Source organism: Stigmatopora argus, chromosome 10, assembly GCF_051989625.1.
Source record: "Stigmatopora argus isolate UIUO_Sarg chromosome 10, RoL_Sarg_1.0, whole genome shotgun sequence".
Classification (NCBI taxonomy): Eukaryota; Metazoa; Chordata; class Actinopteri; order Syngnathiformes; family Syngnathidae; genus Stigmatopora; species Stigmatopora argus.
Genome location: NC_135396.1, coordinates 18,094,807 through 18,117,835, shown reverse-complemented (window position 1 = coordinate 18,117,835; position 23,029 = coordinate 18,094,807). Strand labels below are relative to the sequence as shown.

General features: G+C 44.6%; 1 protein-coding gene across 1 annotated transcript; it reads right to left on the bottom strand.

Moving 5' to 3' along the window:
- Positions 1-148: 148 nt before the first annotated feature.
- On the bottom strand, positions 149-22,343 carry dhrs13b.1 (dehydrogenase/reductase (SDR family) member 13b.1). The gene is made up of 5 exons (XM_077610653.1): positions 22,064-22,343; positions 19,152-19,270; positions 6,224-6,347; positions 4,597-4,923; positions 149-569 (listed from the first exon to the last, which is right to left on the bottom strand). Exons 1-5 carry the CDS (start codon positions 22,188-22,190, stop codon positions 310-312), a joined length of 957 nt encoding a protein of 318 aa, XP_077466779.1. The 5' UTR covers positions 22,191-22,343; the 3' UTR covers positions 149-309.
- Between the last annotated feature and the right edge of the window lie 686 nt (positions 22,344-23,029).

Genomic DNA, 23,029 nt, shown 5'->3' with positions numbered 1-23,029 from the left:
TTAAGTTGATGTGTGTTCATGGGCATGTGTTCGTATGTTTTGTCAGTTGCCAAACGAGTTTGTTATTTATTTTAACGTCTTAATAAATAATAATTTATTAACCTGTGACAATCTTAAACCAGTTCACACAGTCATTTTGATCTGTATATGAAATTGAGAATAGGTCCCCTTTATTATTATTTATGTTACAATACCCTGGAAACACAGGGTGAATATGCAAACATACACAAAGAAAGCTTGCCGGCGTGATTGGATTCCTGATCTCACATCTATGCCGTAATTCCCAGTTTAATTCAATGGTGGAATAATTTATCCAAGACCACACATTCTCTCACTGATTTTCCACAGTTTCTTTGCTGCACCATCATCCGTTGCTTTAGAATAGAGGTTTCGCACAGTACAGTTGGAGAAGTAGCGTCCACTGAAAGGTTCAATTCCCTCCTGCAGAGTACAGTGCAGTGTGGTCTGGCATCCCTGGACAGTATTTTTGAAGAAGAAGGTGGTGATGGGCTTCAAGAGGATTTGCATCAATGAGCTAGCATTTCTGGCTAACTCAGAGTTGATAGCTCCTACAGGAGAAACAAGTAAATGAAACGATTGTCAGGATTTTATTTCATATTATGATTATTATATATTTGCTTGCAATGAGGAATATGCTTTGCTTTATTATTAAACTTAATTTGCTATTATTATATGTTTGCTTGCAACGAAGTAAATGCTTTGCTCCTGATAACCTTAGTTAGTCAAAATAAAGAGGAGCCAGAACAAACTGGACTCCTAAAGTTTTGCCTTTGCTAATAAACTTTACTCCTTGAAGTCTAAACAAAGAGGATCCAGATCTGGGAACTGCACATGCGTCCACCACAGATTCCACAAGACTTGCAGATCTTGATTTATTTTGACTATTGACATCTGACTTCTGTTTCCACCCCTCCCCTGAGAGTTGAGACGTCCATTGTAATCAGGGACCTTGAATGTAATAAACAACAGAAAATATGTGTAAGGGCAGAATGGAGTTGGCCTCAACGGTTCGTTCTCCTTGCAAGTAAAAAAATCCAGAAGACTGTCTTTTTCTATTTATTTCTGTGTGCATTTGGTGAATGTCTATTGGTGAACCTATCAGAATGCTTTCCACATTTTTCTTCATATCTACCTGTTTTCCAGATAGCTCCCAATCAATTAATAGACTGAAAGGACCACGTCAGGAGACAGTTCTAAAAATAGAAAACTAGAAACTAATAATTCTTAAAATTGTACATCATAACAAAATGATACATATAATGCGACACAAATGAAATTGTCACATAAACTAACAATAATATGAATATGAACATTATGAAAGAGATTTTGAGGAAATTTGTTATTCCAATAGTCAATTGATCCAGTAATCCTTTCAATTATTCAGTAACCAAGAAGTGACTTTCAGTTCTGAAAAGTTCAAACCAAATTGTGGGATTCAGAAAATGCACACACTAAAGGCATTGTGGTATTGGTCCTTGCTCAAATAGAAAACCCACTGACTTCTTTATAGTGAGATAGGGCGGACCAGAAAGCATTGACAACAGAGGGATTGGGGTCTTGACAGTAACAACATGATTTTTAAACCCACTGTTACGATTGGCTTGTTATTGTTTTACCATTGCTTTCTCCGTGTTCTGATGTCCGTTTCCCTACTCTTGTTTGCCCCCCGTCTTGCCGTTGCTCTCGCGCAGCTGTGCGTCATTTAGAATTAATTCCTGTTTTGTCTATTTAAACCCCACTAATTGTTTTTTCATTTGTCGGATTGTCTGCTTTATTTCTTTATTTGCCTTGCCATGTGTCTACGTTACCTCGTTCCTCGATTCCCCGTGTTTTCCCTAGTCGGGTTTGTTTTCCATTATCTCTCGCCTCCTTCCTAAGTTATTAAAGTTTTCGTCTGAGCAGCACTTTCCTCGTCCTCGCCGGTTTCCCTGCGATTGGGTCCTCACCCCGACATCATGCCAAAGACGAAATAGAACGATCCGACCAGCATGGACCCAGCGGGAAGCCCCCGAAGCGCTGGTTGATGCTAGCCATCCAGCTCACACTCCCCCGATTATTGGCTCCATCCCCCATTCCGTCACTCCTGGCTACTCGCTCGACTAGGAGAGAATACTCCACTTCCATCGCCCCCTGTTCATCGCCCTAGCTATCTGGGTTTGGACACTGGCTCTTCACTTTCTCAATGGAGGGAGGGTTAACCCTAACACCTCCTCAGCCTCCATCACCCTCCATCACCCCCTGTCGATCGCCCCAGCTATCTGTATTTGGACTCAGATTTTTCTGATTGTGAGGACGGTCATGAGCTAATTGATTTGTGGGCTGCAGATCCGGACTCGGACTGTGATTCCTTCAGCCGATTCGGACTTCAATACACCCCCTGGAGGATCTTGACCCCACCTTCTTCTCCGATGACTCCGAACTGGTATCCCAGGTAGCCATCTTCAATGGACCACCACTTGGCGGCCGGTGTGGAGCCTCAGGTATCTTTGTGGGGAGATGCAGGAGCGATATTTTTCCCTGTGTCGGCTGGCCATCTACAATGGACCACCACGTGAATGCCGGCATGCTACGCCGTCCTCTCGGAGGAGGCAGCGAGCGCAGCGACGCAGGGAGAAGAGGAAGTTGGGGCTGGACGCTCGGGCCCTCAAGTTAGCTACTCGCTTACTTTAGCCCGTCCAAGCCCCCCATTCGCCTTCGCCTGTCCGAGCTCCCTGCTCGCCTTTGCCCGTCCAAGCTCCCCGCTCGCCTTACCCCGTGCCAGCTCCCCGCTCAACTTCGCCCGTGCGAGCTCCCCGCTCGCCTTCGCCAGTGCCGAAGCCATGCACAAGATTATACATGCCGGCTGGCCCGCCAGTCACCCCAGTGCGCAAGCCAAGCACAAGATGCCACGTGCCAGCTGGCCCGCCAGTCACCCCCGTGCCGAAGCCACAAACCAGCGTCCCTGTGCCGGCTGGCCCACCAGTCATCTACATGCCGAAGCCACGATCCAGCGTCCCAGTGCCGGCTGGCCCGACAGTCATCCCCGTGCCGAAGCCACGAACCAGCATCCCTGTGCCAGCTGGCCCGCCAGCCATAAAAAATGCCCAAGCCACGAACCAGCATCCCCATGCCGGCTGGCCTGCCATTCATCCCTGCGCCAAAGCCACGAACCAGCATCCCCGTGCCGGCTGGCCCCCCAGCCATCTCGGTGCCTAAGCCACGAACCAAAGTTCCCATGCCGGCTAGCCTTCCAAGTTCCTGCCCGCCCAACGGCAGCAGCAACTCTCCGGCCCCCCTGGATTAGGGGGTCGGTGGCGATGACTCTCCGGGCCCCCTGGATGGTCAATGACGTCGACTCTCAGGGCCCCCGGACGAGTGGGTCGGCGGCGGCGACTCTCCGCTCCCACTGGAGGAGGGGATCGGCGGCCCTCCGAGCAGCCAAGGTAAGGTGGCCAACCATCTTTCTGAAATTCTGGTGTCTGTTCAGGGCGCTCGGCCATCACTTAAAGGGCCGGTGCGGACGCTCGCCGGACCGGCCACTCCCATTCCTCGTCAAGTGCCGGCGCGGACACCCGTCGGATCGGCCACTCCCACTCCTTGTCAAGTGCCGGCGCGGACGCCCGCCTGACCGGCCACTGCCGCTCCTTGTCACCGGCCGGCGCAGATGCCTGCCAGGCCGGCCAATCCCACGTCTCATCAAGTGACGGCGCAGACACCCGCCGTACAGGCCACTCCCACATATTTATACATTACAGTCTTTTCATACGCTTATAGCTGTAGTATTTAATAAATACACTTAATAAATACCACTTGATAATTCCACTGTGTGTATGTGTGCATGTATGCATGCATGCATGTATATATATATATATATATATATATATATATATATATATATATATATATGTGGAGTTTGCATGTTCTCCCCAGGCCTCCGTGGGTTTCCTCCGGGTACTCCGGTTTCCTCCCACATTCCAAAAACATGCAATGTAGGCTGATTGGACACTCTAAATTGCCCCTAGGGCAGGTGTGAGAGTTGTATGTCTACTCGTGCCCTGCGATCGGCTGGCCACCGATTCAGGGTGTCCCCCGCTTCTGGCCCAGAGACAGCTGGGATAGGCTCCAGCACCCCTTGACCCTAATGGGGATTAAGCGGTTCAGAAAATGAGATGAAATTCATTTGGTGACATTAATAAATATTTTTATGATAATTTTCTCTTATTTTTGTGTTTCCCCCATCTTTCTTACAAAATTGGGACGTTGACCATTTTTAAAGGGTTTAGTTGGTAGATGTGTGAGGACCGTGGAACGAATTACAGAATTTATATATAAAATACACCTCTACTTACGAAATTTTCAAGTTACGAAAAAAGTTCTGGAACCAATTAATTTCGTAAGTAGAGGTATGACTGTATATTACAAAGCATGACCATTTTCAAATCAGATTTTCACAATTCACCTTGTAAATTATGAAAAAATTCCCTTGCCACAGTATGGAAATACAAATTGATGAAGAATTTTGGAATCGAATTGTTTCATTCCTACTTTTCTATTTGTAGGTTGTTTTGAGTGTTCTTACCACTTCTCACAACTAACCTGGATGGAGGCAGTAGCAGGTGACTTGGGTTCCCTGCAATCTCTTGGCCAACTCGTAGGTGAAGAGGACATTGCATAGCTTACTGTCTGAGTAGATTTGAAGATTATCCAAGAGAGAAGATCCCAGTCCCAATGTCTTGTGCTTACTCAGGCATTCAAAGTTGATTCTTCCAAAGTTGTGTGCCACGGATGACACAATCACCACTCTACTTGGTTTACATTCTTTCAAGCGGTCCAGCAAAAGGTTTGTTAAGAGGAAGTGTCCAATGTGATTGACACCAAACATCAAGCCTAAACCATCCTTTGTTCGACCATGCATATAAACTCCTAGGACAAAAAGAGCAGCACCGTTAATTTTCCAATTTATTTTAAACTAAATACATTCATTCCTTCATTTTCTGACCCGCTTATCCTCAAAAGGGTTGCGGAGCATGCTGGAGCCTATCCCAGCCATTGGTAGGGCAACACAATAGAAATAGTACCTGAATAAAAATCTTTTATTTGTTAGACATTAAATATTCAATCACAAAATAAAATGCGTCATTTTATATTTTATTTTATTATAATAATACTGTTGTGGTGGGTAAGTAGATAATTAAAAATAACATTTTGTCTTGAGAGTGCCCAGGGTGCGCACTTGATTCCTATGCTGATTCTCATCCCGACCGCTTCACACTCGGTTGCGAATCGTTCCAGCAAGAGTTGATGAAGCCAACAGAACCACATTACCGGCAAAAAGCAGGGATGCAATACTGAGGCCACCAAACCGGACCCCCTCAACGCCACGGTTGCGCCTAGATATTTTGTCCATAAAAGTGATGAGCAGACTTGGTGACATAGGGCAGCCATGGCAGAGTTCAACCCCCACTGGAAACGGATCCGACTTATATGATTCCAGTCATAAACGGACCAGACCCCACGTAACAGGCATTCCGAAACCCCATACTCCCATAGTACCCCCCACAAGACTGCACGGGGGACAAAATTTCAACTCTCTATGATGCATGGTTTGGACAAACATAGCGAAAGAATCTTAACATACTCACACACCCACTCCCACACATCCATCCATAAATCACGCTTTATAAGGATTATAGACCAGCCTGCTGTTATGACTACTAAAATTAATTTCATTGTTATTCTTAGCAATTTTAGTAGTATTGAAGTTATTGTTATGAATTTTTACTCATTCATCCATTCATTTTCTGAACCCCTTTAATCTCACCAGGGTCGCAGGGTGTGTTGGAGCCTATCCCAGCTGACTTGGGTTCAGAGGCGGGGGACACTGAATCATTGGCCAGCGGATCGCAGGGCAAGTGACGGACATCCAATCACACTCACACTCATACCCAGGGGCAATCATCCTCCCTTGCATGTTTTTGGTATGTGGGAGGAAACCGGAGTACCCAGAGAAAACCCATGCAGTCTTGGGGAGAACATGCAAACCCCACACAAGTGGACCGACCTGGATTCAAACCCAGGACCCACAGAACATGGGATGTCTGCACACCAGGTGTGTTAAAAGGCCTTATCCACAATATATTGTCATGAAAGGAGATGTATTGCTCTTTTCTTGTTCCCATACCAAGAGCTAAAAAACAAAAGCTTACCATGTGAGTGCTCTTACCTGCATTATTGATAAGAATGTCCAGTCTGGGCTCACTAGTCAGGAATGTTTCAGCAAAACTGCGAACTGATTTGAGGTTCCCCAAATCTAATTGCATGAACACGACCTGATTGCTGCCACTCTCCTGTAAGGGCCAATAAATATGTTTTTGATTACTGTATACAGTTGATTGAAGGCACACACATTTTGCATGAATGTGTCCTAAGAAGCCTATTTAGGGCCAGAGAACCCTTCAGTGGTAATGGCTCTATTTAGGGCCCAAGCACTGTTCTTCTAAACACCTTTCAGTGTGAAGGGCTATATTGTTCTTCTAAAGATAAAAATATCATTCATAGCCGCACTTTGCACCAAATTTGGTGGATCAATAGTTCTTGGCAAAAAGTTACAAATGGTGGTGATTTAGGGAAGATCGTACAGACACTCCCCTACTTACGAACGAGTTAGGTTCCGAGCGATTGTTCATAAGTTGAAATTGTTTGTAAGTTGATTTAGTGCTATATTTTGTATTAGAATTTATGTTTAAGGCCTATATAAGTATATTGAAGGTTTATATAAGTGCATTTGTATGTTTAAGGCTTGATAAGTAACACACATTGGTTTTTACTGAAAAAAACATTTAATAACATGAAGAGAATATGTACAGTACTGTATAGAGAGAGAGAGAGAGAGAGAGAGATTTATGGATTAGAGACTGGCCGAAAGAAGCGATCTAATGACAATTGCACAGTTTTCTTCTTTTTTTCATCATAAATGATGCGGTAGCACTGTATGGCATCATTAATTTGATTTGCCACCTTTGTGCAACGTTCAATGTTTGGGTCTTGCCGCTCCAAGAGTGCGATGGCTTGATCCATGAGCGAAAACCCCTCGGCCAAGAGTTTCGTGTCGAATTTCCTCATGGGGACAGGCGTTTCGTCCTCCTCCTCCTCCTCCTCGGCATGTTGCTGAGCCTCCAACTCCATGAGGTCTTTGTTACTTAATTCCTTCTCATGGGACTCAAGCAATTCCTCAAAATCCTCCTCCTTCAGGTCAAGCTCGAGTTTGTCACTTAGGCGGACAAGAGTGCTAAGAATTTCTTTATTGATGCCCTCCTGATCAAAGCCACGGGAGTCGTTGACGAGCTGAGGGCATAGAGGCCTCCACACGGCGTTGAGGTTGACCTCGGTAACCTCACGCCATGATGCATCAATGTTTTTATGCAGTTAAGGATGTTATAGGACTTCCAGTAGCTCCGTAAGGTCATCTCAGGGTCAGAATCCACTGCTTTCAAGGCCATCCTGTACGTCCGTCGGGTGTAATATTTTTTGAAATTGGCGATAACGCCCTGGTCCATCGGCTGCAGAAGTGAAGTTGTATTTGGCGGCAGGTACACAACTTTAACATCAGGATGAAAATCATCCAAGTGCGGGGGGTGGCCAGGGGCATTGTCCAGCACCAGCAGGAAAAAGCGTTCGGCTAGCTAGCGATACCGCCGCGTCGGGGATATGCGGGTGTAGCCACGTTTCGGAGATGATAATAATATTACAGTTCCTAACAAAGCTGTTGGTAGCAATACGAAGTTCCAACTCATCCATTTTGTGGGTGATGGATCGGGCGTTGGTCAAAAGGATACTTGGAAGCGGAGCTCGGTGTGGATGTTGTTTCAGCTTAGCAGCAAGCCCCCCCCCGGCATCCTCGCTTCTGTTTCCTATCCCTTCGCCGCCTGCGACGTGATTTTGGTGGGCTGGCTAGCCACGGAGATCCCGGAGAGTGTGTTAAGAAATCGGATGTATCGCATATCCTTCGGATAGTGAGTAAATCCTGGCGACTGTAAGATAACGAACGACACCGAACTGGAGAGCTTAGAGCCGCAGCGTCAGTGCGCGCCGCCATCTTGCATTATACAAAAGCAAGGGCGGTGGACTGTGCATGTATGTACATAATGAATGGTGTTGCGACAGTAAAATTATTGACACTCACTGTTCCCCGGATTTAGAGTTATTAGCAATACGATGTAGGCCCTATTATCTTCCAAGAGAGCTTACCGTCGTCATAGCAACGGCTATCTATATACCTCCGAATGCTAACGTTAACACGGCACTCAACCTCCTGCTAGCGGCTGTTAACAAACAACAGCTTGCTCACCCCGATGGAGTTTTTATTGTCGCTGGTGATTTCAACAAGGCGTGCTTAAAGACTGTTTTACCTAAGTTTATTCAATACGTAAATTGTAAGACTAGAGGAGACAAAACTCTTGACCATGTCTATTCTAACATCAAACATGCTTATAAAGCCACTTCCCTACCCCACCTAGCTGGATCAGATCACCTCTGCCTATCTCTCACCCCCGCTTACACTCCACTCCGGAGGCAAACAACGCCACAAATAAAGACAATAAAAACTTGGCCCGACAACGCACTCTCTCAGCTGCAGGACTGCTTTTCCCGCACCAACTGGGAACTTTTTGTACACGACAACCTCCAGGACTACACGGACTCTGTTCTTTCTTACATAAAAAACTGCATCGACAACGTCACTATAGATAAACGAATACGGGTTTTTCCTAACCAAAAACCCTGGATGACCAATGAGACACAGGCACTCATCAAATGCCGTAATTCCGCCTTTAGATCAGGGGACAAGATAAAATATAGCACTGCCAGAGCTGAGCTGAAAAGAGGCATTAAAAAGGCCAAGGCAGCATATACCAAAAAAATTGAGGAGCACTTCACAGAAAATAACCCAAAGAAGATGTGGCAAGGAATACGACATATTACCAACTACAACAACAATACTATGTCTGTTAATGCAGATGCCTCACTAGCGGAGAATTTGAACCGTTTCTTTGCCCGCTTTGAGACTGACAAATCAGGCCCAGTCTCAACACCCCCACCACCACCCTGCAGCAATGCACTGACGTTCCGGGAACAGGAAGTGATACTGGTAATGCGGTCTGTGAACACCAGGAAGGCTGCGGGCCCTGACGGAGTACCTGGGAAGGTGCTCAAAGCCTGTGCTGACCAGCTGGCTGGAGTCTTCACAAATATTTTCAATTGTTCCCTGCAACTATCCATCATTCCATCTTGTCTGAAATCTGCCACCATCATCCCTGTCCCCAAAAAGCCAACCATTGGCAGCATGAATGATTATAGGCCTGTTGCCCTCACGCCTGTGATCATGAAGTGCTTTGAAAAGTTGGTAGCCCGCCATATCAGGAATACAATCTCTCCCTCAATTGACCCTCACCAGTTTGCTTATAGGGCAAACAGGTCCACTGATGATGCTATTGCCATTGCTCTTCATACAGCACTGAGCCATCTGGAACACCCTGGGAACTACGTGAGGATGCTCTTCATTGACTACAGCTCAGCCTTCAATACCATAAAACCGGACATTCTGACTGACAAACTCTCCCACCTTGGACTATCCTCTTCAATCTGCTGCTGGATAAAGGACTTCTTGACCAACCGCCCACAGACTGTTAGACTTGGTCCCCACCTCTCTTCCTCCATTACACTAAGCACTGGCTCCCCTCAAGGCTGTGTACTGAGTCCTCTTCTGTACTCCCTGTACACCTACGACTGTGCACCCACCCACCAGTCTAACGCCATCATCAAATTCGCTGACGACACCACTGTGGTCGGACTCATCTCAGGAGGGGATGAGTCGGCTTACAGAGATGAGGTCAACAATTTGTCTTCGTGGTGCTCGGTGAACAATCTCACACTGAACACCACGAAAACTAAAGAAATAATCTTGGACTTTCGCAAACACGGCACAGATCTGGCCCCACTCCTCATAAATGGAGTATGTGTAGACAGGGTCCAGTCCTTTAAATTCCTGGGGGTCCACGTCACGGACAAGCTCTCATGGTCTACAAACACCACGGCAGTGGTGAAGAAGGCTCAGACACGACTCCATTTCCTCAGGGTGCTCAGGAAGAACAACTTGGGCTCCAATCTTCTGAGAACCTTCTATAGAACCACTGTAGAGAGCATCCTGGCGTACGGCATCACAGTGTGGTACGCTGGAAGCACGGCGGCAGACAAAAAGGCCATGCAGAAAGTGATTAACACTGCCCAGAGGATTGTCGGCTGCTCTCTGCCCTCACTTGAAGACATTGCCAGCCCGCGTTACCTCAGCAGAGCCAAGCACATCATAGGGGACCCTTACCACCCTGGTCACAATCTGTTCCAGCTGCTGCCCTCTGGCAGACGCTATAGGTCCCACAAAGCTCGGACAAATAGGCTTAAGGACAGTTTTTTCCCCACATCCATCAGACATCTAAACTCGCGCTAACATACACACATTCCCTTCTGCGGCATATGAATAGATGTTTGGTTGGTGATCTGCCTCCTACTAGCTGACTTGAAGGAAGGTAAGTGGCAGACAGTGTGCGGTAATCGAGAGGTAAGCGACCTGTATCCACAACAGCGGAATGTCAAATTACAAGTCCGTAACTTACACTTATTTAGGTCTTTTGCCGATTAAACGTAGCTTATGGAGAAGCACCATCAATTTCGTCACACGCAGTTTCTGCGTGTGATGACAAGTAGGCTTTTTGTGTTGTGGTAATGACGACATGGCCTATGTCCGATTATTATTATTATTATTATTATTATCTTAAATGGAATTCCATCTTCCTGGCAATACAACTTCACTGCTGGGATGAAATGGTGGAAGAACCAGTCCTCAAATACAGCGAGTGTCGCCCATGCCTTCTTGTTTGACATCCAGATAACGGGGAGAGAGCTTTTCGTCACGTTCTTCAGGGCTCGAGGGTTAGCTGCCCGGTAAACTAGCAGCGGCTTCAGCTTGTAGCTCCCTTCAGCATTCGCCCCAAGCATTAAGGTTAGGCGATCGTTTTATATCCGGGCATAGTCTTCTCCTCACGGCTAATGTAGGTCTTCTCTGGCATTTTCTTCCAAAAAAGACCAGTTTCGTCGACGTTGAAGATCTGCTTAGCCGAATAGCCACCCTCCTCAATGATCTCCTTTAACAGTTGGGGGAATCGCTCGGCAGCCTCTTTGTCCGCGGATGCTGCCTCTCCGGACACGGACACATGGTGGAGATTAGCCCTCTTTTTGAAACGGAAAAACCACCCGTTGCTGGCAGAAAACGTTTCATCGGCAGCGCTTTCCCCAGCCTTAGCCTTGACATCCTCAAAGAGAGATTTGGCCTTCTCCTGTATGAGCATAAGGCTCAGAGGAATACGCCGCTGCTGTTGATACTCGAGCCAAATGATGAGAAGTTTCTCCACCTCTTCTATGATTTTCCCTCTTTTTTGCTAATAATCGTCGATTGCATCGGCACTGCACTTTTCACGTGTGCCATTATACGATCTCGCTGTTCATAAATGGTACTGACGGTTGAACGATTCAAATCGTACGCCCGTGCAACGCTCACCATTTTCTCGCCCGCATCAAGCTTCTTTATTATTGCCACTTTTGTTTCAAATGAAATGGCTTGCCTCTTCCTTGCATTACCATCCTCACTAGAAGCCTTTCTCTTTTCACCAACCATATTCAATGTAATGGATGCACAAGATATTTGATGATAAAAATGAAAAAGGTTCTTTGCGCACTGGAGATACGTTCAAAATACGTCACGCACTTACGCAACTTACGCACTGCAACGAACTGGGCAGAGGAAGGTAGATGCTGGGTGAGCTGAGCTCACAGCTCCAGGCGTCGGTATTAGCGGCGGAACGAAGCACTACTCTGAAAAAGGCGCAAAATACAAAATTGGACTTACGAACATTTTTCGACTTAAACGCAATTTGCAGACATGTTCGTATGTACCGTTGTTCGTAAGTTGAATGTTCGTAAGTAGGGGAGCGTCTGTACATAAAAGGGCTCAACAGCGCCCCCTCGAAAATTTTAAAACTGTTACGAAATTTGGTGAATCAATACTTCCCCAACTGAACACTAAATTGGCCATTTAGATTTATTGACTCAAAGCAAGAAAAATTAGCATTTTACCTATTTTTCCAGGGTCCACATTTAAAGAACTCGTCTTAGGGACTTTCACCGATCAGCCTCAAAATTGGTGGGTGTGCTCTTGGAAGATCTAAAGTTATAAATACTGAGAGTTTTCAATAATGGGGCGTGGCCTTTGGGGGGTCAAATTCAAAGTGATTTTGGCAATGTGCTGAACTCACTAAATCGATAACTCCCAGGTCCAACATTCCTTTATTATCATATTTGAGAAATGTGACAAGTACCCATACCTGTCAACCTTGACCAATTGCGCCCCATATTTTTGATTGCACTGCCCCTTATTAAGTGATAATAAACTGTACAAATGCAACGTGGCACATATTTACTCAGATACAGCGCATTTAAAAGTCTAAAATTTTCCCCGAAGTGAACATAGTGCCAAATCAGTCAGCGCGTTTTTTTTGATGCACTAAATTCAAGATTCTGTAAATGTTGCCGTTTGACGCTGACAGCTTGACTGTTTAAGTACAGTCATACCTCTACTTACGAATGCCTCTAGGTATGACATTTTCAGGGTCCGAAACCTTTAGAGATGCAAATGAGTGCCTCAAGATACGACAATAGATCCAAATTACGAAAACATCAATAGATTTCCTATAGCCGTTATTTTATCTCAACTCATATTCTGAACCGCTTTATCCTCAATAGGGTCGCTGGGGGTGCTGGAGCATACCCCAGCTGACTCCGGGCTAGAGGCAGGGCACAGGGAGATGGGCAACCATGCACACCCATACCTAGGGGCAATTTAGAATGTCCAATCAGCCTACCATGCATGGTTTTGGAATGTGGAAGGGAACCGGAGTACCCAGAGGAAACCCATACAGGAAAACATGCAAACTCCACATAGATGGACAAGAGCTGGATTTGAACCCACGACGCCAGAGCTGTGAGGCCGACGCGCTAACCACTTGCTCCACTGGGCTGCTCGTTATTTCATTTTGATTTTTTTGCAAATGCACTGCTTCTTGTTTGACAATTTCCCTACACTCTACTGGGCTCTAATTGGCTGTCTCACAACAACCCTCCATGTTTATTTGACCGCCGTTGTATGCTTAAACCAATGCTTGGAAGAAGCTGTGGCCCAGGGTACGCGGTCGATTGGTCGCCGGTCTTTTGGTCACCGGTCTTTTGGTCGCGGTCGATTGGTCGCCGGTCTTTTGGTCACCGGTCTTTTGGTCGCGGTCTTTAGGTCGCCCGGAAGTTTCGTCGTGGTCTTTTGGGTCGCCGGTCGTTTTTGTCGCCTCTCTTTGGTCGCCTGATCGGCTACTGCCATCTAGTGTCAATTTATTAAATAGCAGATGGTGTTTTTATTGAAGCAGTCCAATGAACCTACCTTCATTCTCTCTGGGGAACTTGCAATGTTGAAATACTTTAGATTAGATGGTCATTTTTATCAAACAAATAAAAGTATTAGTATACTTTTAGTTAGACAGTATTTAGATCGTTTCAACAGTATTAAGACTCTAAATACTGTTGAAACGATCTAAATATCTAATATCAAAATATCAATAAGAGCACTCATTTAACACATCAATAAGAGCACTCATTTAACACATCAATAAGAGCACTCATTTAACACATCGGCTGCTGCCATTGACTGTCATAGGCGTCCAATGAACCTTCATTCTCTCTGGGAGAACGTGCAATGTTGAAATACTTTAGATGAGATGGTCATTTTTATCAAACATCAAAATATCAATAAGAGCACTCATTTAACACATCGGCTGCTGCCATTGACTGTCATAGGCGACCAATGAACCTTCATTCTCTCTGGGAGAACTTGCAATGTTGAAATACTTTAGATGAGATGGTCATTTTTATCAAACATCAAAATATCAATAAGAGCACTCATTTAACACATCGGCTGCTGCCATTGACTGTCATAGGCGTCCAATGAACCTTCATTCTCTCTGGGAGAACTTGCAATGTTGAAATACTTTAGATGAGATGGTCATTTTTATCAAACATCAAAATATCAATAAGAGCACTCATTTAACGCATTGGCTGCTGCCATTGACTGTCATAGGCGTCCAATGAACCTTCATTTCAACATTGCAAGTTCTCCCAGAGAGAAGGAAGGTTCATTGGACGCCTATGACAGTCAATGGCAGCAGCCGATGTGTTAAATGAGTGCTCTTATTGATATTTTGATGTTTGATAAAACTGACCATCTCATCTAAAGTATTTCAACATTGCAAGTTCCCCAGAGAGAATGAAGGTAGGTTCATTGGACTGCTTCAATAAAAACACCATCTGCTATTTAATAAATTGACACTAGATAGCAATAGCCGATCAGGCGACCAAAGACAGGCGACAAAAAAGACCGGCGACAAAAAAGACCGGCGACCCAAAAGACGACGACCAAACTTCCGGGCGACCTAAAGACCGCGACCAAAAGACCGGTGACCAAAAGACCGGCGACCAATCGACCGCACACGGTGGCCCAGTGCCTTTGACGGACTGGAAGTCGACAACTAGTCTTCATGTTTCAAGATTCTCTTGTGGTTTTTTTCACCGCCGTTCGTCGTTGTGGGCTTGAAGTTTTGCTTGGAGGAAGCTGTGGCCTCCGACAAACTCACAGTCGAGCCTCAACTTGAACCACAGCCTGCGGTGGGCAAAATTGTGTCGCGGGGGCAGGCGATGGGGCTGGTGGTCAGTAGGGAGGACATTGACGAGTTGGTCGAGGGGCACCAAAACCAACTCTCAATGAGCAGGAGTTAATGCAACTCTCGGCGAGAAATTCAACTAGAAGGTTGCTGAGGAGAAAGCAGCCACCATTCCAATAGCACAAATCAGAAAAAAACGGGGAGAAATTTTACAAACGTTCCAACTTCGTGGAAAAAATATCCTGAAAAAGTGTTCACGAGTCGAGCGATCGCCCACTTTGATGACGTTTGTCTTGTGCAATTTAGAAACATTAAAAGAGGCGGACATGTGAAAGGAGAATGTACGTGCGCATATCATGCTTCAAGCATGTAGCAGTCAACGATGACATTTTCCTCTGCTACTAGTGACTAAAACGATCCGGATTAGAGCCGAAATAGACAATAGTTGTTATATGGCGTACACAATTTAAAATGATCATAAATGTATAAAATACGGGAAAAACGTATACGATAACAGGTTTGAGTAGCAGCCCCTAACACGTCTACATTGATATATATTTCTGATAGGGCGTTGTGCCACATCAACAAAATTGAGTTTTTGTCAAAATGGAGGGGTTCAAATAGGAAGTTAAAAATGACCGCCATTTTTTACCACTAACTTTGAAGTACTATAACTGGGCTGTACTTAAATGTATATGCACCAAGCTTACTTACTTGATCATTGTCCTGCCCCTAAGTATGCTATGGGGCTCATTTGCAAAAACTTGCCAGAGGCAACTAGTGGCGAGAAAAGTCACTTGCTTTACACGTATCTGTACAGTTCCTGGCAGGTTGAGATTTTTTTTCTTGAATTTTAGACTAGCTGAACAGTGACCCCTCTAAACTTTTAAAATGGCTTCCCCTATACTGTTTTTCAAAGTAGAGCTAAGAAATTTGGTCGCTGGTTACTTTGTACCAGACTGCAAGAAAAGTCTCTAGCAGCGACATATCCCAAACCAAACAGGAAGTCAGCCATATTGGATTGAACTCGGAAAATTCACAGATTTCCAGGCCTTTCATTTTTTTTAAATTCGTCCTAGGAGAGTTTTCGCCACAAAATTGGTGTGTCTGTTCCTGAGACTTGTAAGATCAAAAGGTATCAAAACAATGAGTTTTTGTCATTGGACCTGGCCTCCACAAGGCAACTAGTGTTTGCCAATGTGCAGAACACACTACTTTGCCAACCATTTAGATCTTTGATATGACTGATAAGTGTCAGATTTGTCTTGGTTATGTGGGCGGGCGGGCGGGCGGGCCGGTAGAGCAAGTGGTTAGCGCGTCGGCCTCACAGCCCTGGGGTCCTGGGTTCAAATCCAGGTCATGTCCATCTGTGTGGAGTTTGCATGTTCTCCCCGGGCCTGGGTGGGTTTCCTGCCACTTTCCAAAAACACGCATGATAGACTGATTGGACACTCTAAATTGCCCCTAGGTTTGGGTGTGAATGTGCATGCTTGTCTTTCTCCTTGTGCCCTGCGATTGGCCCCATATGTTTTATTGAAATTTTAAACTGCTGTAACTCAGTCACGCCCTAAACAGGGGTGTAGGATTATTTGCAACAAATTTCCGACTCATCTCAACTCATTTTCTGAACCCCTTTATCCTCATTAAGGTCACAGAGGGTGCCGGAGCCAATCCCAGCTGTCTCCGGGCCAGAGGCGGTGGAAACCCTGAATCGGTGGCCAGCCGATCGCAAGGCAGAAGGAGATGGACAACCATGCATACTCACACCCATACCTAGGGTCAACATGCATGCCCTCTACTACTTGTGGCAACAAATAATATCTCTTTTTACTTATGCATTTGGCGGCCCGGTGGAGCGAGTGGTTAGCACGTCGCCCTCACAGCTCTGGGGTCCTGGGCAATGTTCCCTCTAATTTTTCGTTGGTCTGAGCAGAAAGTCAACCTCCCTGAGCGCACTGAGTACCAGTGTGAGCGACATCATCGGTACTCGGATGATTCGCCTAAAGACGTTTCGCCGACGGACGTTTGACAGACGGGCAGGTCGCCGAATGGACGTTCCGCCGAACGTTCATTCGGCCGAACGGAGGTTTCGCCGAAACGGGATTCGCGCGCTCGCCCCGCCCCCGGATCGTGTGTGTACAAGTTTTTCAACCTCGGCCCGCGGGCCATATACGGCCCGTTAGGATTTTTAATCCGGCCCGCCGCCGGTGTTGTCCAAATTATAGTAAAAATCAATGTTAGTCTACCATCAATGGCAGCCCGGGAATAAGCACTCTTGGGCGGGCAGATGTAGCAGAACCGAGCCGTAAAATGACAGCAATCGGGTCAAATCCATCCTAAAACAGCGTTTAATGATTAAATACAAATACTGGAGCTCTTTGGAGATTAGAACCGAGCCCAGGGAAGTGAATTCCTCGGTAAAATGTCGTGATGATATTGCGATGGAGGCAAAAAAATGTCCATATACGTCCATTCGCCAAACGGCTCAAAATGCTCTCAAATTCGGTCAAATCCAGCTGAAAACAGCGTTTAATGATTAAATACAAATACTAGTATTTGTATTTAATCATTAAACGCTGTTTGAACGAACGTTCATTCGGAGACCTGTCCGTCTGTCAAACGTCCGTCGGCGAAACGTCTTTAGGCGAATCATCCGGTCACGACATCATCATTGCTCGCTATGGGCACACCAGTATCACACCTGCCACAAGCAGGTGCATGTCAATGTTCCCTCTAATTTTTCATGTAAAACATGCTGTAAAACACGAAAAACATAAGTGGACAGAGCTACTGCCACTGGCTGCCGCTTAAACGGCTCCATCATGAAGAAAGGGGTAAAAAAAAAAAAAAATCCGTTTTTTTTTTTTACTGCGCGCCATAGGATTGCTGCTGCGCAGAGAAGACGAGAGTAGTGCGCAATTGCGCACGCGCGCAGCTTAGAGGGAACAGTGGTCCTGGGTTCAAATGCAGATCTTTGTGGAGTTTCCATGTTCTCCTCGGGCCTGCGTGGGTTTCCTCCCACATTTCAAAAACATGCACTGTAGGCTGATTGCACACTCTAAATTGCCCCTACATATGAGTGAGTGTGCATGGTTGTCCATCTCCTGTGCCCTGTCTCTGGCCCGGAGTCAGCTGGGATAGGCTCCAGCACCCCCAGCGAACCTAATGAGGATAAAGCGGTTCAGAAAATGTGTTGAGTTAAATAACGGATATAGGAAATCTATTGACGTTTTCATAACTTGGATCTTTTGTCGTATCTTGAGGCACTCATTTGCATCTCAAAAGGTTTCGGACCCTGAAAATTTCGTACCTAGAGGTGAGTAGAGGTATGACTGTACTTACACAGTCAAGCTGTTAAGCGTCAAACGGTGACATTTACAGAATCTTGAATTTAGTGCATCCAAAAACTGCACTGACTGATTTGGCACTATGTTCACTTTGGGGAAAATTATATCGGCTGGCCACCGATTCCTGTTGTACCCCGCCTCTGGCCCATATTTAACTGAGATAGGCTCCATCACCTCCCATGACCCTAACGAGGATAATGCGGTTCAGAACGTGAGATGAGATGAGAGACGTATGCAGGTAATATTATTTTATACCCTGAATTTCCATCCGCATCCGCACATGCGCAGAGATAGAGAGATAGAGAGATAGAGAGATAGAGAGATAGAGAGATAGAGAGAGATAGAGAGAGATAGAGAGAGATAGAGAGAGATAGAGAGAGATAGAGAGATAGAGATAGAGAGATAGAGATCGAGAGATAGAGAGAGAGAGCGAGAGAGAGAGAGAGAGAGAGAGAGAGAGAGAGAGAGAGAGAGAGAGATGTATATGTATACAGATTTTTTTCTTAATTTAGGTCTACAATGTCTGGTCAGTGTGTGTTGCCATGGTAACCCTGTCTTCACCATGAAGAGGAAGTAGTTTTACTCTGGCTGGTAGGAAGCACGTACGTATTTTCGAAGGTTTGTTTCTGGTGGCCCAAATGGAACATTGCTTCAGGTTTGTTCAGAGATCAATGGTGCCTCCTTCAATTGGGTCTAAAAGACTCTCCGTATTTTGCGTCATTCTGAACTGCGTTATGTATTGACTAGTCGCATCAACATCTTGCAATGGGTCCGACTTGCGCGGAAGGTGCTCGGGCCCCGTTCAGTACTGCTTGCAGTCATAGTTTATATTACTTATGGAGTTGACTCAAACTGCCATAGTTTATCTATTGGTGAGGTCTTATCATAAAACTTTCACAAAGAAAAATATGTCAAGATTATTTCTATGTACTTTCATTGAAGTCACTTAGAAAATTGTCAAACCCAGAAAATAAAAACAATAACAAAATATCCTTACCTTCTTTACATCAGCAAGGGCAGCTACTCCCCTCTGTTTGCTACGACAAGCCAGAATAACCCTGGCTCCTCTTTTAGCCAAGTCTATGGCTGTAGTTTTTCCAATTCCTGTGTTGCTACCTAGTGTAGAAAAAACAACATTCTAAACAATTCTGCTCAACTAACATTTTCTGGTATTATAGTGATTTCAAGGTGAAATTTGAAAACTCAATCAGGTATGGCAGGGATCTGTGATGCACAAAAGCAATGCATTTGTCTAATTTGTGTGGTATTGACTTATTAGGCAATAATTTTCTGAATTTTATTTGTTTAAACGTTCCAAAATGTGTTCACATCGATGTGTTATCTGTAAATATGTGACTTAATCTGTAGTAAATGCGGGTCCAGCCATCCATCCATTGACCAGTACACAGAGAACAAGGAAACCTGAAAGTTCTGCTGAGGGATATGAACAAAAAGTCGAGAGGGGAGGCATATGCTTCAGTTCAAGATTCCCTAGAGCAGCGGTTCCCAAACTTTTTGACAGTTGAAGCTCTTCCTAATTTCTCCTGGAGCGGGGGGTTTATGAGCCATTAACCTCCTCGGACCTGGCGTCCACATGTGTGGACATCACATTTTTGGTTGTCACAAGACTACAATGTTACATTTTGGACTACAAGGGCCTGGTGTCCACTTATGATGTGGATATCATTTTCTCAGAAACTACATCATGTAAAAAGATAATTCTTTGTTTTTACACTCATCAGGTCCTAATTAGCCTGAATATCAAAGAGAAAATAAAAATGCATGGCTTGCAAAAGTTTGGGTCTTAGGAGGTTAAGGCAAAACCAGTGTGGGCACGGTCGGTTAGTTTCAAGAGTAGTTAAAGCTATATTTAAAATGACTGGTGTGAATAAAATGAAGTGGGCCCTGTTATCCATCCGTGATTGATATTGCAAAGCAATACGACCGTAACCCACTTACCATCGCTTCGATATTGAAGCGGAAGAAAGCATTACAAGGGACACCTCCTTGGCATGGTCTCTCTGCTAATTCAAAAAAGAAGTCGTCACAGAACAACGAGATGGAGAGACTGTTCCTCCTTTGGATAGAGGAAAAGAAAATTGCAGGACATACAGTGTCTGAGCCGATTATTTCTGAAATAGCAGCAATTTAATGCTAAGTTGTTTTGAATTCATAATTTGAAGTTGTTTAGACTTGTGCTTATATGCATATGCTTTGTCTGTTGCCTAAAATTAGCTTCCTCCCTCAACCTATGCACCTGTAAAAATAAGAAATGTTTTTGCATGCTTGTTATTAATTTTAATATATCAATAAATCATTTTCTCTCATTTTTGCTTTTCTCACATCTTTCATACAAAATTGTGACACTGATCATTTTTAAAAGATTTAGTTGGTAGATTTTTTTAGGTCCGTGGAACAAATTAGAGAATTTACATTTAATATACTGTTCTATTTACAAAAAATCCAACTTTTGGAAACAATTAATTTTAAAAGTAAAGGAACCACTGTATTATTGTTTTAAACCTCACGCACACAAGCCATCGTTGGCGCTCAAGTATGGAGATCATGAGCCATTGGTGCACTGCACCTTAGTTGCCAAAAAACAAAAAAACAAAAACTTTGAGAGTTGTTGGGAGAGAGCCAATGGGAGGCCAGCGGAGTGGCGGAAGATTGTCACGCAGGATGCAACGTTACCACGACAATTTCGAAATAAAATAATGGATATAGTGAATGTTTTTGGGGATTTCGTAATTTGCATCTCAAAGCATTTTGTTGCAAGAAATTTTCGTATGTAGAAGTACAGGTACCACTGTATTTAGTATTTCTCTGACCGACGAACACCAAGTAGCTTGTGGAAAGGTACTGGTACTGTACCAGTGTACAGGTATTAAGAGATGCAGGGTTTCTGTGCAAATAAAACTTCCACTTGATCAACCAGAATGACTGTAAACCAGTGGTCTCCAAACTATTCCACAAAGGGCCGCAGTAGGTGCGGGTTTTCACTCCAACCCAGAAAGAGGACAACTTTTCACCAATCTGGTTCCTATAAGAGCAATCAGTGGATTGCAGTCAGGTGCTTCTTGTATTCTGCAGAAATGTCATTGGTCAGTGTCTGTGCTGGATCGGTCGGTACAAAAACCTGCACCCACAGCGGCCCTCGAGGACCGGTTTGGGGATCCCTGCTGTAGACCATACTCTCTTTTTTTTTGCACCACCTCCCATTGGGAGCCAGCCAGGGACTCCCCAAAGAACCCCAACCATGCTCCAGGAAATATAAACTACATTTGTGTAATCAATCAAAATAAAATATGAAAATGTAATAATATTGACCCTGAGGTAGAACTGTCTTCAATTAGCAAATCCATTTCAAGTAACGTGTAACTCTCCATGACTTGAGTTTGATTTTCAGAGTTGAATTGTATATACAATTGCATTAGCTGTCTGTATACATCATACTTTACAATAACTCTTCTATAGTACTAAAGCAGTGGTTCTTAACCTTGTTGGAGCTACCGAACACCAACAGTTTCCTATGCGCATTCACCGAAACCTACTTTAATGTAAAATACAATTATTTTTTTCAAATTCAAGCTATATAAATTTCTCGCAGCACTGATTGGCCAAGCAATGTCACGTGATCATCAGCAGCCAGTGATGGTCAAGCGGGGCATGTTATCGTGTATTGACCTCCGCCGCAGAGGCCCCACCGAACCCCTGAGACTGACTGACCAAACCCCTAGGTTTTCATCGAACCCAGGTTAAGAACCACTGCCCTAAAGGCACAGCACAGATAGTAACCATATTAAACATGAATGTAACAAACAGTAAAAAAAAATCCAGTTAAGACTTTAGACAGCGAATGGTAGTAACTTTACCCTTTAAATAAGCAAAAGTAAAATATTTAATTACCTGTAACAATCACAGTCTTTCCATGCAGCTTTGCTTTGCCTGTGAACTGTGTCCCCTTGACCACAATTTCACGGTAAGCATAAGCAGCTCCTACAACTACACCCAATACCAACAAGACAATAAACATTGTGCCGTTTTTGAAGATACTCCAAGAAAAATATAAATAATAGCTTTAGTTTTGTTGGCTGTGTGCCTGTGGGTCTAGAACTTCTTTCAATGCGATGCCATGCAAGGAAGAATGACTTGACTCAAACACACCCCATTTCCTGTGGGGGAGTGACATTGTTTTCTTTGTTATCATCCCACAGCAAACCGGAAGGACCAGAAATCAGCAACAGACTGTAAAGCAAAAACAACTTGTGTGTCACACACAAAAAAGTACCTATGTGTTTATTTCCCACTCGGGCATGCGTTGGCGACAAGGATGAGACACGGTTCAGGTTCACTCTTTATCAAATAAATCTGCCTTTCTAAAAACATTGCATACATTTGATAATGAAGGTACATACTTGGAAATTGAGATGACAAGGAGACATTGTCATAATTAGTTGTTGACATTTACTCATCATCATTTAGGTCTTTTTCACCATCTTATTTGTCTGGATTTTACAGAGCTGCTTTGGTGCCAGGGAACCTTGCCAAATGTACAAAACAATTTAAATAAGCATTGTGAAAGTGAATAGCTCCTCATTTTGAAGATTAAAATGCTCTGGATTAAAGTCTTGGGACAGTTTTCCTTCCTTCCTGTTTTTAACGAGAGTAAAATTAAAGTACATATAAAGATAACTCTACTTTGTGGGTTACATGTTATGATTGGCTTCGGCTATGAAGGAAAGTGGAGCCCATGAGCCGGAAGCAGGCCAACGAGAAGGAAATGCTGGTGCACAATTTAGGATTATAATGAAAAATAACGGATGGCCTGCTGGCGTGAGTGGCTAGCGCATCGGCCTCAGCTCTGGGGTCCTG